Raw genomic sequence first — 14,545 nt, 5'->3', positions numbered from 1 at the left:
AGTGTCAGAACTGTGATTTGCCAGGCAAGCAGCTCTCTCCCTTAACCACCTCTCAGGAAGCTGAGCTGTTGGTTTGAGGTTTATTTTTTTTGGTTTTTTGTTTTTTTTTCTTTCCTACAAGTTTATCAAAGCAAAAGTGGCACAGTTAAAGAATTTGCTCCTTCTGTTTTTGTCAGTGCAGAATCTACCATTTAGAACTGTAACAACCTGAGCTTTGCCCTGGAGCATTTGGTACTGCATGTCACAGTAGGTGTTAAATCATCTATATCTAAAGTAATGCCCAGTCAGGAAATTTGTTTATCTATCTCATTTTCAAAATGGTGCATGTTTTCCTCAGCACACTACATAAATCCTCCCACTCACTACTCACCCTATAGCTGTGAACTTAGATATGTGTAGCTAATTTGTGCAATGCATTTTTATAATTTAAAAGCCTGGGCTATATTGGGCAGCTGGCAGGTGCTGTACCCTTTCCTGGCAGCTTTCAAATGGTACTGGTTTGAAGAAAAGCAATGTCAAAGAGCAACAGTAGTATCATTGCACGGAAACATAAATCTGTTCCCTTTTCTCAGTTTGGTTTTTGTTGTTGTTGCTTTGATTTGTTTGTTCTCCCACATTTGCTAATGATCATAAATGTTTCTGAGGTTTTGTCCTCCACAGCTCAGGTTTTTTTTCTTCCTGCTTTTAACCTGCACTGTATTCTAAATGCAGAAACTTTATGGCATTCCCTTAGCAAGAGACAGCGTTGTCAGCAGCCTGGGTGTGGGATTTTAGCTGTAGGATACAGCCTAGAAGTGTTACCAGCAGTAGGCTCAGAGGTCTGTGTCTGGGTAAGCACACACCTTGTCTCCTGGCATGCCTACTTTTTTAGCAGCTGCAGGCATCCCCCAACATGCAAGATGATGAAGAAGGATTTAAACAGAACAGACAGTTTTGAAAGCAGATACTGTGATGAAAGAACAACAACAATTACTTATTTTTTGATTGAAACAAGTATTTTCAAGAGTTGTATAGGTATACAGTACTCTTTATTCTCCTGTTACTGAACAAGAACTCTGTCTATTACCAAGTTCAGGCTAGTTTGCTATGTATTTTTTTCCCCATCATTTCTGTTCTGGCTGAATTCAGTGGCTGCATAAGCTCCCTTTGGGAGTCCTCTGAGGTATCTGAGAGCTCCTTGGAGCACACTGCTACTGCTGGTTCCCAGACCAGGACCTTTGTGCCCAAAGGAGTTGCAACTGCTCAGCAAAGGCAGATATTTGCTCCTTTTAACTATCTCTATGGTTTAATGTGTCCTCCTATCCCCTCATATCCTTGGTGGTGGGATGGAGGTGGAGGACACCCTAGAAATCCCCTCCAGACCTGTTGTCTGTGGATGTCCCCTCCTAGATGCTGGTGTTTGTCACCCTGTTTCCTTAGACAGGCTGTACCTAACTGCTCTTGCCTGTAAGGACAGGGAATTGTGATGCTGCTGGCAGGCAAAGCAGGCAGTCTCTGGAAGAAATCTAAAGTTTGCATTTTGAGGTGCTTCTGAGCAGCTTTTAAAATTGCTGATTTTGACCCCAGTGATCCCAAAGAATAATTAAAGAAACTGGCAAACCACTGAGAAGAGGTGATCCTGATTGCTGGATTTCGATTGTCAGAAATAAGCCTAACAGAAACTGCTAACCTCTGGCTATTAGACATTAATGCATAAGCCACTTGAACACTGCAGTCAGAAGCTTTTAAGATTATATGCAGCATTGATCTTCCTCTGCTGCTTATTGAATTACTCACTGCTAAATACAATGTGGAATTAAAGGACAGGGAGAATCAAAATAGAGGAAAGAAATGAGGTTTTGTTTTTGTTTTTTTCTAATTGCGTTACTTGTACGTATCTTATGGTGAATGTAAAGCTGGGCTTCCAAGTTCTCCAAATGTTGGCTTCCTTAACTGTTTTTTCAATTAAACTATATGGTGTCTTCCTGTAAAGTGATATTTGTTGGGGAGAAAAGGCAGTTAGTGGGCAGACAGGACTGATTTCATCATGGACCAGCATAGGTGGCTTGAGCTGCCATCAGCCTAATTGAGGTAGGAGGCTATGAGGGCAGAGGACATCTTTTAAACACACATGCCTAAGCCCTTCAGCCCAGAATCACATCTCCTAAGCAGGAGATTATGGAAAGTTACTAGTGAATAGATGGCATTGCCTTTTCTAATATATCTTTTTTAGTAGCTCCCTTTTGAGGAGAGTGGTTGCACTGATAATTATGCCGTGTGAGTGCTGCTCAAATGCATTCTTTCTCCTTGAAAGAAGAAGGAAAAAAAGATTTTAAAAGCAATTGTACCATCAGGTGCTATAAAGACTGTATTTCCCTCTGTGTCAGGCTGCCCAAGGGCTTGTGGAGTTGTTTTACCACAGACTTCTAGGGGGGCAGGTGTGTAGGTGAGGAGTGACAACCCAAACCAGCCACCAGTAGAATGCCACCACACCACCAAGAACTACATTGCCAAAGCATCCAAGGGCTCAGAAGCTGTTCCTTCATCTTTGATCTAGGGATTCTGGTATTTGGAATTTTGTCATTTCCCATAGGAATGAATCTTGACACTTAACTATGTTTTGAGTGAAATGCAGCAGCCTCCTCATATGCTGAGCTGTATGCTTGCCAAGAGAGACTGGCAAATGCTGACAGAACAGTGATGTGAGTAGTGGTGTCATCTTGTGTCCAACAAATGCAGAAGAAAAAAAAAAACCTTCCTATATACCAAGTGATGGTGTATAGGTTGATGTGTATAGGTTGTATATAGGTGTATAGGTTGATGATATACAGTTGATGCCTTGGGAATTTTTCAATTGTTATTTTGTGACAACTAAAAAATCTATGGTTCTTCAGATTGATAGCTAGAAATACCACTGTTATCTAAAAACCTTTTTTCTCTTTCTGAAAATGATGAATGATTTTAAAATTGATTTTATAGTTTCCAAAATGTGTAATGAAAATATTCTGAATTAATTGGCAGGCATTACATTTAATAATGTGCAAATCAGCATTTATACTGCTCTGATCTGTGCTGGGTTTGGTTTTTTTTGTTTTTTAGATTTGCAGATTTTATCAGGGGCATGCTGAAGTTTATACTGCTGCTGCTTTTATCTGGAGCAACATTAGCATCAACGTGGTTCACTCTTACCTGTCTAACTACTGTCACTCATCTGCCTTTAACCACAGGTATTTACAATTATTTTAATTCCCACTACTTATAATTGCTATTGCAGGCAAATACTTGCAGTCTGAAATCAACCATATTGTAACCTAGTTTGGTATCTTCAGTAATGCAGTAGCTTTACCAAGAAAAAAACCACAATGTGTAGAAAACTTAATGAATCTGAAATCTCTTTACCAGCTTTAAGTTACATCCTGAATAAAAAATAACAAAACCAAATAAAAAGAACCCAGAATAAATTTAAAGGTTATTTTGACTCAGTGTATGGAACCTGTTTTGAGTGTTTTGGAATAACAAAGGTGAGAAAAAATAATAATTTACAACTCAAGAAAAAATAGATGACTGGGAGTAGTGTTTGTTGTGTATAACAAACAGTGACATGTCTGGAATTTTAGGGTTTTGAGACTTGCATTAATTACTGGAAATGCGCAGCGCAGTTCAAACCAAGGTGACCCATGGTATTTTCAGCCATCAAAATCTATCCCTGCAGTGTGCTGCTCACTTCTTTGCACCTGCAGGCTCAGGAAACTCTTCTGGTCTAAATTAACTCAGCCTGCACCTCAGAAAGATGGGAAAAAAGCTGTTGGCAGGGGTAGGGAAAAAGCTCAGAGGTCTACTCAGGCTTCCAGTGAGCTGTGCCCTTGGCTGAAAATGAGCACTGCGTAGCTCTTAAAAATCTGTCCTTTGCTTTCCTGTCTGCACCAAAGGATTTAACCACCTGTGATTCCAAAACCTTCAGCAGAGTAATAAGGTACAGTGAAACTAAGACATTGAGATTTAAAAAGTATTTACTTATTAAAGAATTCTGTAAATCCAGTCTGAATAAAGTATCACCTTTTTTATAAGCAATTTTATGCATTATAAGATAAATTAATTTTTCCCCCATTTTTAATAAAGAGTTTCTTGTGGAGAGTAGGATATATAATACTGTTTTACTCAAATTAACTTTTGAGTTTCTGTTAGTGTCCTTGGTGCATTGCATATGTCACAACTATAAACTGAAGTTGGTACAGCAAATGGAAATGCATAATCAATTCAGAAGAAATACCATCTGGATGGATAGGTCAAATTTGTGATTTATCTTCAAATTTCAAATTTTTAAAGATAAAAAACAACTCCTTGTATAAAATGTAATTTAATCAATAGACAAATTAAATTTCATGGTGGCTATTGTCATACCAAATGACTGTGCTTTCGTTTTCCATCAAAACTAAAATAAATGCAATAAAATCTTATTTCTTGTGCTTGCCTGTTTCATCACTACAATCCTGCAGTAATGTAAGCCAAGCACTTAAATGTCCCTTCCATTCTGTGCATAAGAATGAAGCAGAGAGGTTTCAAGAGGTGAAAGTCATTACCTGTATACTCACTAGTGATCCAAACAAAAACTGATGGAACTCTATCTCCTAGTTTGGTTTTTTTTTTATTTTTTTAAGAATTCTGCTTGCCATGTAGGTTCTAGAAGAATAGTAGCAAGTTATGTGGGCTTTTTTTTTTTTTTCTTTGAAAGGTAATCTAATGTCAGCACATAAAAGATATTTGCAGTTTGCTATAAAGTATCCTAAACATCCCTTGATAAAAATCTAGAGACTGGGTTGTTCTTTTCATGCAGTTACTGTTTCTTTTAAAATGGATGATTTCTTAGATTGAGTTGTAAATTATATTTTAGGGTTTTCAGTCTGTGCTGTTCTTATAGATGTCACAGTAAATGTTGAACCCTTTTCTATAAAACACAAGCTTGTTTTGATAGAAATGCCAGCAGTATGGTGCATTCCTCTAAAAAAAGGCAATTTAAAGCATCAGGGCCTAATGTACAGCCAACAAATAAGATCTCTCTTCTTCAGTAGCATAATGTGCAGACTTCATAGATAGGTTGTGGAGAGTTTCATATCAGCCTTTTCTCATTAAAGTTAATATAAAATAGATGCAGTGCTCTTGTTCAATTTAGATCCTTGTACACAGAAAAGCAGTGATATATCTTTATGAAATATGTTGTTATGGATGAAAACACACAAGCTATTTAAGCTAATTTATAGGACTTCATGCTAGATTATTCCTCAGTGTAATGATGCAATATGATGATGACTTCTGCATTCCACAGTAATTGGGAGAAATGGTACATTTGAATTGATTTGGATGAACTTATCTTTTTTTTTTTTAATTAAAAGTTTGAAATGTAGAGTATGTCAGAATAGGAGGTCAAATGGAGGCTGTTGGCTGGCAGCTTTGGGAAGTGATTTGAGGTAGCTGGATAAGGTAAAAGTCACTCTGCCCAGTTAGAGGACCAGTGTTGATGTGGACTTCTAGGTAGTTGTCCTCTCTATGTTTTTGTAGAGCTGGAAGATCCACAAAACAAAATCAGCCATTATTATGTCCTTTTGTCTGTCCTTTCTCCCCCCTCTTTTTTTTTTTTTTTTTTTTTTTTTTTTTTTTTTTTTTTTTTTTTTTTTTTCCCTTCCATTTTGTTGGGAGCCTCCCCCTTCTCTTTTACCCTGCCTCTGATCCTGTTACCTTGGCCAAGGCAGACTTTGCCCTACAAAACCACATACTCAGCAATACCAGGAAAGAGGTAGAATATCCATAGGACCTGGGGGACTGCTGGTAGTTAAAGGAGCTCTCGGGGGGCTATGCCATGGGACAGAACAGGCATTTTGATGTGGCAGCAACACCATCTCGTGGGAGTCTGCACTGGCTCAGGTGTTAAGGCAGGAATCACCCTAGAGATGCAGACTGGTTCCAGTCCTCTGCTTCATCTCACCTGGCAGCTGCTTGATCCACAAATACAGTTTGCATCCACCTTGCCAGTGGCTTCCCCAGGTTCAAAATAGTCTTTTCCTTTCCGGGGTGGATATTATGTGCCTACATGCTGGGCCCCTTCTTCTGAAAACCCTCAGCCTGTCACTCACCTTGTCTCCAGAGTGAGCACCAAAGTGGCAATGTTTTCATGCAAGCAGGCTTTTGAAATGCTAAAAAGATCAGTTTGGCCAATTATTCATCCTAGAGGGAAGAAAATCTCTAATGACTTGTCTTTAAAATACAAACAAACTGCCACTATCTTTTAATCTGTATTCTTTGTAGCAGTATCATGTCTGGTTTAAATATTGAGGGAGGAACTGTATTTCAAAAAAAACGTCACAGCAAAATGGTTTTTTTTCCTGCACTTGCTTGTGTAATGTTCTCATAATTTGTTGTAAATAGACACAACATCATCTGAAGATATTTTCTACAAAAAGTAATTACTTAGAATGAGGGTCTTTAATGCAGATATTAAAAATCAATGACTGCTTTGTGTTTTCTTTAAGCAATGCTGTTTAGCATTGTTTGTGTAATGCCTGCATGGTTCTGTGTTATCATAATATGCTCTGGTTTTCTTCCTGCTGCAGAGCAAGACAAGTTTTCTGTCACTTGCTGACTTCTTAATAGATCTCTATAAGATTTTATAGAAAGTATATTTTGAAGTTGTGTATGAACTATAGCTGCTAGTGTGAAAAAGAAAAAAAAGAAAGCAAGGCAATAATGATGTGGTGCCATCATATCTACTATATCATCTATCTAAAAGACCTCTCATCAGCTAATCACAGCTCTTAAAATCCCTTGATTGTTGAATTGGTTTACATTTTAAGGAAGCTTGAATTTTCTTGTAAGAAATTTTAATTTTAATGTATATTATTTGCATTTTTTTCTTCAAGTTTCAAAGACAATTTTGTGTACAGAGTGAGCATTAAAATAGTTTTCTCCATTGAATTTCCAGTGCAGCTGCTGATCTATTTCTCTGTGCCAAATCCATTGTTAGTCTGCTTTGTACTGAACTTCATTATGTGAATTTATGTACAATGGGATACTCTGACCCAAAATAATTGTGTAAGGCATTGTAATGCCAGTTTCAGTATCTTGCCACTTTGTATTGCTGGTAGTATCTCGATACAAATACTAACATTTTCCAAAAATTGATATGCAGCACTGGTTGCTTGCAGCTTAGATTGAATGTTTTCAGCATAGCATGTCAAGAATATTCTAATATTTATGAGCACATTCAGCAGAATTTCACTTTACAAAATCTTTTCTAGTGCAGCCTGGCAGATACTCTGATTATGGTGGCAACTCCATGAGTTGATGACTGTATTTAGGTGGAGCAGTCTACATGTTATTGTCAGGTTCAATAAGCTGAACCTTACAAACACATCTGTCTCCCTAACCTCATCCTGGTTTTGAAAAAGAGAGATGTTTATTATTTAATACTGATTTTTTTTATTCTTTGAGCTTAATTTCTTCATTATAAACAAGACATCCTTGATAAGCAGGGGGACCCAGAGAATAAAACAGTGGCCTAAAAACATGGAAACTGAGACTTTTTCTAGCTTCAGCATTAACCTGCTTCTGGCTGAGGACATACCATTACCCCTCCTCCTGTTGTGGTTCACCCACTCATGAGATGGGCACAGTGAACTTTGTCTTCCTGAAGGCTTCTGTAAATCCACAGATAGAAGAGTGCTTAAAGGACTAATTTAAGGGATTTATTTAAAAACAGTTAAAACCCCAGTGTTAAATGGTGTCTAACTCTTGAAATGTGGGATGAGCATTTCAGGAGTGAAAATTTAGAAATCTGGTCACTTTAAATACCCATCAATAGCAAACTTCAAGTAATTATGATTTTTTTGTTTGGTTGGTTGGTTCTTTTTTTTTTTGTTTTTTTTTTTCTTGAGGATCACTCAGTAAATTCTTCACTTTTTAGTTCTCCAAAGAGAATGCTCTGTTGTCAAAGTGAGGTCCACTTGCTTTTCTCTTGGGAACTATAGAGAACAAATGCAATTTGATCAGATTTTTGGTTACTTTCATAACTATATCATGAGGTAAGAATTTGATCAGTGCTTGCTGGAATGGAAATTGAGGCAATAAAACATACTGATGTAATAAACATGCACTACAGAGACAGCCTTCTTCTATTGTGTTTTTTGTTCCTGTAAGAGAATTACAGTAAAAGTTACTGTGAGTTACCTTGAGGGAGTCACATTTCTCATGGAAAATTTAAGGGTGACTTCTTCCATGATGATTCTTACTGTGACCAGTAGCAAGAATTAAATTATATTAAAATTTAATTCCACTTCAAAAGACTTTAGAGAGTTTGGTAAGAACTAACTTTGAATTGTTTAAAGCATTCATGGAGAAACTAAAGTCAAGGAAACATACATCCATGTGAGGCATCGTCCTTTCATTTGAGCATTTGGGATGCTGTTTTAATGGGCAGTAGGAAAACTCCCAAGATTTCTGAAGGTTTCAATTTAAATTGTATCCTGCTCCCAAGAGAACCTCTTCAGTTGTGAGTTGTGTTTACTTTCTTCTTTATCCATAAGAAATTTGTGTGAGCCTTGGCTCGGTTTGTCTGAAAAGAGAACTATTGCAAAATGTACAGAGTTCGACACAGTTTCTGGGAAAGTACTTTGGAAGAAGATACTCTACCACCTGCTTGGGCTTGACACTGCTCTAGGCTATCTGTAGTTCTTCTGTAAATTTATCTGTAAAGTAGTTTTAATTTTTTAGAAAAAGCAGGATACTTCATATTTGTTGTTTAAAATCAGCCAAAATATACATGCCAATACGCTGATAAGAACCAGTTGGGTCCTTCCATTAAATTAATTTTGGTTTGGATGAGGCTCTGTGGTTATCCATTTCGTGATGATGTAATTTAATGAGTAAATTGCTAAACATGTTGCAGAATGTCCTGGGAAGTTCTGGGAACTTGTTTGGATGTCAGAGGCACTTCAGACTCCTGCTGCTGTGTTGCAAGCTCATCTGGGGCCAGCAAGTGCTCGCTGTCATTTGCATCACCTCCCTGTTTGAATTTCTAGGGTTTTTTTCTTTTTTTTTGGTTTGGTTTTTTTTGGGGGGTGGGGGGCTTTGGTTTTTGGTTTAGGTTGGCTTGGGTTTTTGTTAGTTTTGTTGTTTTGGGGTTGTGGTTTTTTTGTGTGTGTGTGATTGGTATAAAGCTTTAGCCGCAGCTTGTGGCTGAGAGACAAGAAAGTCTGTTTCTGGAACACAGGCATGTGTTTGCTGTCCTGTAGCTGCAGGGGATGAGAAGCCAGGCAAGAACCTTTCTTATTAAAGCTTTTGCTCCTTTTTGTGCCCAGCTGGTACCTTGCTTCCTCCAACTGATAACATCACTAATGCTGTTATCAAGGCACATTTCATTCCTTGCCTTCCTCCAGGCCAGAAGGAGAAGGAGCACTGAGGGAATAGCATCCCTCATGTTGCCTCACATCCCAAGCAGGAACACGAAGCCTGAGCCTCCTGCTGTGGCAGCTCCGGGCCAATTCACAGAAGCAGCTGTGCTTTGGGTGGGTGTTTTGCTTTTCCTGCTCTTTGTGCAGTGGCCAGCCTGTGAAATAGCTGCTTCATCTGCACAAGCATCTCTGAAATGTGTCAATAATCAAACTGGTTTAAAGGATCCCAGCCCAATAAATAAGTCTGCAGCTGCCACAGTCTCAGACACACAACTTTGTGCATAGCTTTGTAGGCAGTTGGTACCTTTTCCTAATAAAAAATGATCTTTTTTTATACTAATAGCATGACACACCCAGTGTATGGTTATCTGTGTTTATCCTTGTTGGACTTCAGGCCATAATGTTAGCTTCTTGGTAAATTATCTCTTACTCATTTTTGGGTTTAGTTTTTCAACACTTACGAACTCTTATATTTGACTTCTTCCCACAACTTACTTTCCTGAAACTGTGTATCTTATCTTTGACTTTCTGTCTAGTTGACCAATTGGACTTGTGAATTAATTGCCAAGTTCATAGAATAAGCTTCTTTTTATAGCACTCAGGAAGACTGTAGGTGCTTTACAGAAACATGAAATAAATATTTTCCCATCACTACAATGTCTACCCACTTAGGGAGACTTTCAGATGTGTGTATCTCCCTTACTTTTATAGCTTCTTTATGGCTTCTTTTTGTGGTTTACCAGTTAAAACCTGTTACTTCTATTAGATCTTAGAACTTAAATTAACATCTATCAGATACTATATTCTGCAGGTCTTTTTGTCTTGATATTTCTGCTTCTAATTCCAAACAAATGTATATACATCTAGATATTACCTGTGATCTCAGTTGAGGTGTTGTCATTGCTAATCATTGTTGTCATTGCTGGCAGTTTTTGGCATGCACACAGGAACTGGGTCATACTTAGGGGAAACCCCAAAGGTAATGCTAAAGCTGCTTTCTGGTGGGGGTATGGAAGTGTGAGGTGTGTGCCAGTGGGGGTATTTGCATGGCTGAAGCAAACTACTGTGACAAAGAGAGGTGTAGTTTCTAAAGTACTGAGTTACTGTCTGTATTTGCTCACAGCCTAGTCTCACCTTTTAGTAAGTGATGAGCAATGATGTAATTGGAGCAGCATATCTTAAACTATCAAATTTAGTTTGAAGGCTTCTATTTGCTTTATGGAAACCTATCCACCTTCCATGTTCACTAAAATCTGAGGTCTTGATCTTTTCAGTGGCTCCTAATCTTAGATGCATGTTTTTGCATTCACCTTAAGTGAATCTTAGTTTCTGAAAATTATATGAACAGAGATCCCCTCAGCTCAGAGCTATGTGGCTCCCCTCTCCTGCCTCTTGCTGCTTATTGAAGGAGTTTCCATTTTTCCTGCAAATGAATTCCTTCCCTCTGGCACTCTGTTCACAGCCCCACTATGATGGTGATGGTTGTGGTTTTCCAGTTTCACAACTATTTCTATTGTGAGTTACAGCTGGCTGCCATCTTCTTTGAGGAGAATTTTGAAATTTTTCTCAAGGAGCGACAGGCAGTATCTATAGATATCTTAAGAGATTCTTCTGGTTTATTTCCATGTTGGTTTCTCAAGCCAAAACAAATATTTCAAATAGCTGTATGTGTTCACATTATCTGGTTACACCTGACAGCAGTTAGAGACAGAGCAAGATGCAGGGGTGCTCGAGTTTGAAGAGAGGTTCATGAAATTTTAAATACTGGTGAGGAACTGCAGCAAAAATCTATGGAGCTTGGGAATCAATTTTTCAGTATTAGCTATAAGAATCCTTTAGGAATAAGCATCCTAATATTGGTTTCATTTTTTTCCTTCCTCTTTGACAAATCTTGAACATGTCTTGCATCAATTTCTTTTATTCTGTAGTTGAAAGTAAGAAAAGTTGAGAGTTGGAAACGTTGTCATGGTTTATTTGTTCTTTTTGTCTTCTCTTTTCCCAGCTCAGAACATTCTGATATATTATAAAAAAGAGGGGGCCAGTTGTCTCTCCTGAAATTGTGCCATCAATATCATCTTCTGGCTGGGACTTCTGTCCTCATTTTTCTGTCCAAGCAAATCCTCTGTGGAGAAATAAATATGTCTTTGTGCCTTGGAAGCAAACCACATCAAACACAGGATCTGACAGATAGCCCTCTCTGCTTCTTAATGGCTTTATCTTTTTTCCATGATTGTTCATATTTTAAGAAACAGTGATTGTTTTAAATTAATTTTTTAAGCTGGAACTTTCCTGCTTTCTAACAGTTCCTCAAATGAAAGCTTGAACAATGCTTAACAGAAGGTGAAGCAGAGATGTTTCAGCTCTCCTCTTCCAAGACAGAAGAACATAAATTAAACTGGAAAGCAGTTTCTGTTTTATGTAAACATATATATCTACATGGAAAAAAAAAGTCTAAATATTTTTTACTATCCTGCAGTGAATAGATACTTTTAATAAATAATATCCCTGTGACTTGGTTACACTTCTGTATATGAGAAAATTTTCTTTGTTTTCTTATTATGTTTGTGAAACCTTCAGAAATTCCAGACTTTTTTTTTTTTCCCCCCTCCAAGTCTTCTTACTGTTTCCTTATACTTCTTACTTGATCAGTAGGTTCAGATTGTTAAGGCTGCAGAACAGAAAATCTTTACTTCCCAAGACAGTTCTTATCAGAGACTTCCTTAAATTTCTCAACAGGTACTAAATTCTTTCAAAGTTTTCTTTTATTTTTTTTTTCAGCTATAGATATAATAGGTCAATGAATAGATAGTATGGGCATAATAATAATAATTTATATCAAGATGTTAAGCACTGTGAAGTAATTTGGCAATGTCAGAAATTGTAGAACAAAACGTTTGTGGCTACTGAAGAAATATCTGTATTCTTCTGTTGTTGCATCCAAGAAAAATAATTTGTTGTACAGTGGTGAGTAATCTGTATTATCAAATATGTCCTGTTCCTGCCAGGCACTGGGTGCCCTTCATTTCCTTTTGAAGCCAAAAGGGATTCAACACGTTGCAGCTCAGGCCATGCTGAATACTAATGTCTTGATATCTGATGTATCACTGGTATTTGCTTGTAAAACAGAAGGAAAATTAGTTTTGACCTTTAGAGCTAAGTCAAAAGGTTAATCCATGTCCATTTCCAATTTAGTGCATGAATTATTGTCCTTGACAATAGTTTCTGTTCATTTCAGAGGTAAATTAAACTGTAAGTGATGCTTTGCATTCATAATTTTGCTGTTTGTTTTACTTACAAGTTAATTCCATATCCCTGGATGTGTCTTTATGGGTCTGTTTACTAAAAAAAAAAAGATAAAAAAAGATAAGTATTTCCAATTTTTTTTTTCCAAATCAATGCATGCATTCTGCCTAAAAGTAGTGGGATGTGAAATGCTTTGTGATACACTGAGGATAAAAACAAATTTATGTATTTCTTGGTTACTAAGGTATGAGTATTCTTGGCAGCTCTGAATAGGGGAAAATATACCAGTGTGAAATTAATAACTATTTTTGTTTCTGTTGTAGCTACCCTGTACACATCCTGCATTTTGTTGGGTATATTCCTCAACAGCAGTGTACCAATATTCTTTGAGCTCTTTGTGGAGACAGTCTACCCTGTTCCAGAAGGGATTACCTGTGGAGTTGTCACCTTTTTGAGTAATGTGTTTATGGGAGTGCTTTTGTTTTTCCTCACATTTTACCATACAGGTAAGAAATACAAACTACTTTGAAAATATAACTCTCCATGAAGTCAGACCCTTGTCAGTAAAGGCAGCATTTGCACCTTCAAATTTCTGTTCATAATCAAGTGTCTGAAGAGTGTAGCAGCAAGGTAGAACTTTAATTGTTCCTTTCAGTGTACAAGCTGATAAAAATGAAATGCTTCAGTGCAAGATGGACATAGTCACAATCTATTTTAAATTCACTGTAGGCAAACCCCATGAAGATACACACTATAAAGTGTTTTATAAAGGCCCATCAGTAACTCAGTCTCATGCTTTGGGGTGGGACAGTACAGCCCAGGAGGGGCAGGGCAGAAATGGTCCATTTGTGCTCAACTCCACTCAGTGGGTTGGACCTACCACTGCAGGGTGAAGAGCAGCTCTTGACCACTGCCCAAAGATGAAATTCTCATTCCTTTAAATAATCTAGTGGCCTAGGCAGGCACAACAGTGCTTTTTTGGTATTTTCATCAACTTCTTCAGAATTTCTATGTAGTAAATTTTGAGTATTATTTGCTGCCTCATAACTCATAAACCTAACTTTAAACTTGCTATTGAGTACACTATAATATATATTATTACTCTAATCTGTAAAATAAGAACCATCTTGCTTTCAAAGGAAAGGTGTCTTTAGTAATGGTTTTCAAAGATGCAGATGATTTGTATTTGGTTGTTGTTTGATTTGTGATGAAAGATTTGTAAAGCAGTATTTTTCTTTTGCTTTGAAAGCATTAGAAACTGAGCTTTTATGTATGATCAAGAATGTGTGCACTTCTTAAGGCAGTGTGTTTTATAACCAGGAGACTGACAAATTTCAGAATAAATTGTGCTTGAAATTATGAAGGTTACAGCCTGGGAGAAGTTTCCAGCATGGTTTGTGTTCATTTTTGTCAGGAAATCACAGGCAGGTTGACAATTCTGTTTTAAATTGCTGTCTGTGAACACAAACTGAGAGAAATTAATTTTTTCATTGACACTGATATTGAACTGCATCACTGTAAAATCTGAATGCTATCCCTATGAGCCTCAGGTGGCATGATGTTCAATCTTTACATTTAAAAGAATTCTTTTATGATTGATATTAAGTGATGTGAACTCTGTCCACATATACTATTATTTCCAAGTTTACACCCGAGATGAAAAGATTATGTAGACTGTCCTGAGAATTTTTTCAGAATAACAATACAGTGTTTGGAATTACTTAATTATTGAGGCTGGGGATAGTGTCTCACTTCTGACTGAAGAATTAGGATAAAGTGAACTCATTCCCTTATAAATAGGCTGTTTGGGGCCATTTTTCGTCTCTAGTATGTCTTTCCCCAGCAAGCATCAGTAAATGCAGGTAAGAATAAACCTGAAATTA

At 37.3% G+C, this 14,545-nt stretch overlaps 1 protein-coding gene across 2 annotated transcripts in view; it reads left to right on the top strand.

Moving 5' to 3' along the window:
• SLC49A4 (solute carrier family 49 member 4) overlaps positions 1-14,545 on the top strand; it is a 118,753-nt gene that overhangs the window by 44,245 nt on the left and 59,963 nt on the right. For both annotated transcript variants that reach the window (XR_011726475.1, XM_071746664.1), the window contains exons 7-8: positions 3,079-3,206; positions 12,986-13,168. Coding sequence is in view for 1 of the 2 variants with exons in the window: in XM_071746664.1 (XP_071602765.1) it covers positions 3,079-3,206; positions 12,986-13,168 (311 nt within the window). In the remaining variant the exon portion in view is untranslated. The remainder of the gene's footprint in view (positions 1-3,078; positions 3,207-12,985; positions 13,169-14,545) is intronic.

This window comes from Heliangelus exortis, chromosome 6 (assembly GCF_036169615.1).
Source record: "Heliangelus exortis chromosome 6, bHelExo1.hap1, whole genome shotgun sequence".
NCBI lineage: Eukaryota > Metazoa > Chordata > Aves > Apodiformes > Trochilidae > Heliangelus > Heliangelus exortis.
The sequence above is the reverse complement of the archived record's forward strand: the minus strand, read 5'-3'. Positions and strand labels throughout refer to the sequence as shown.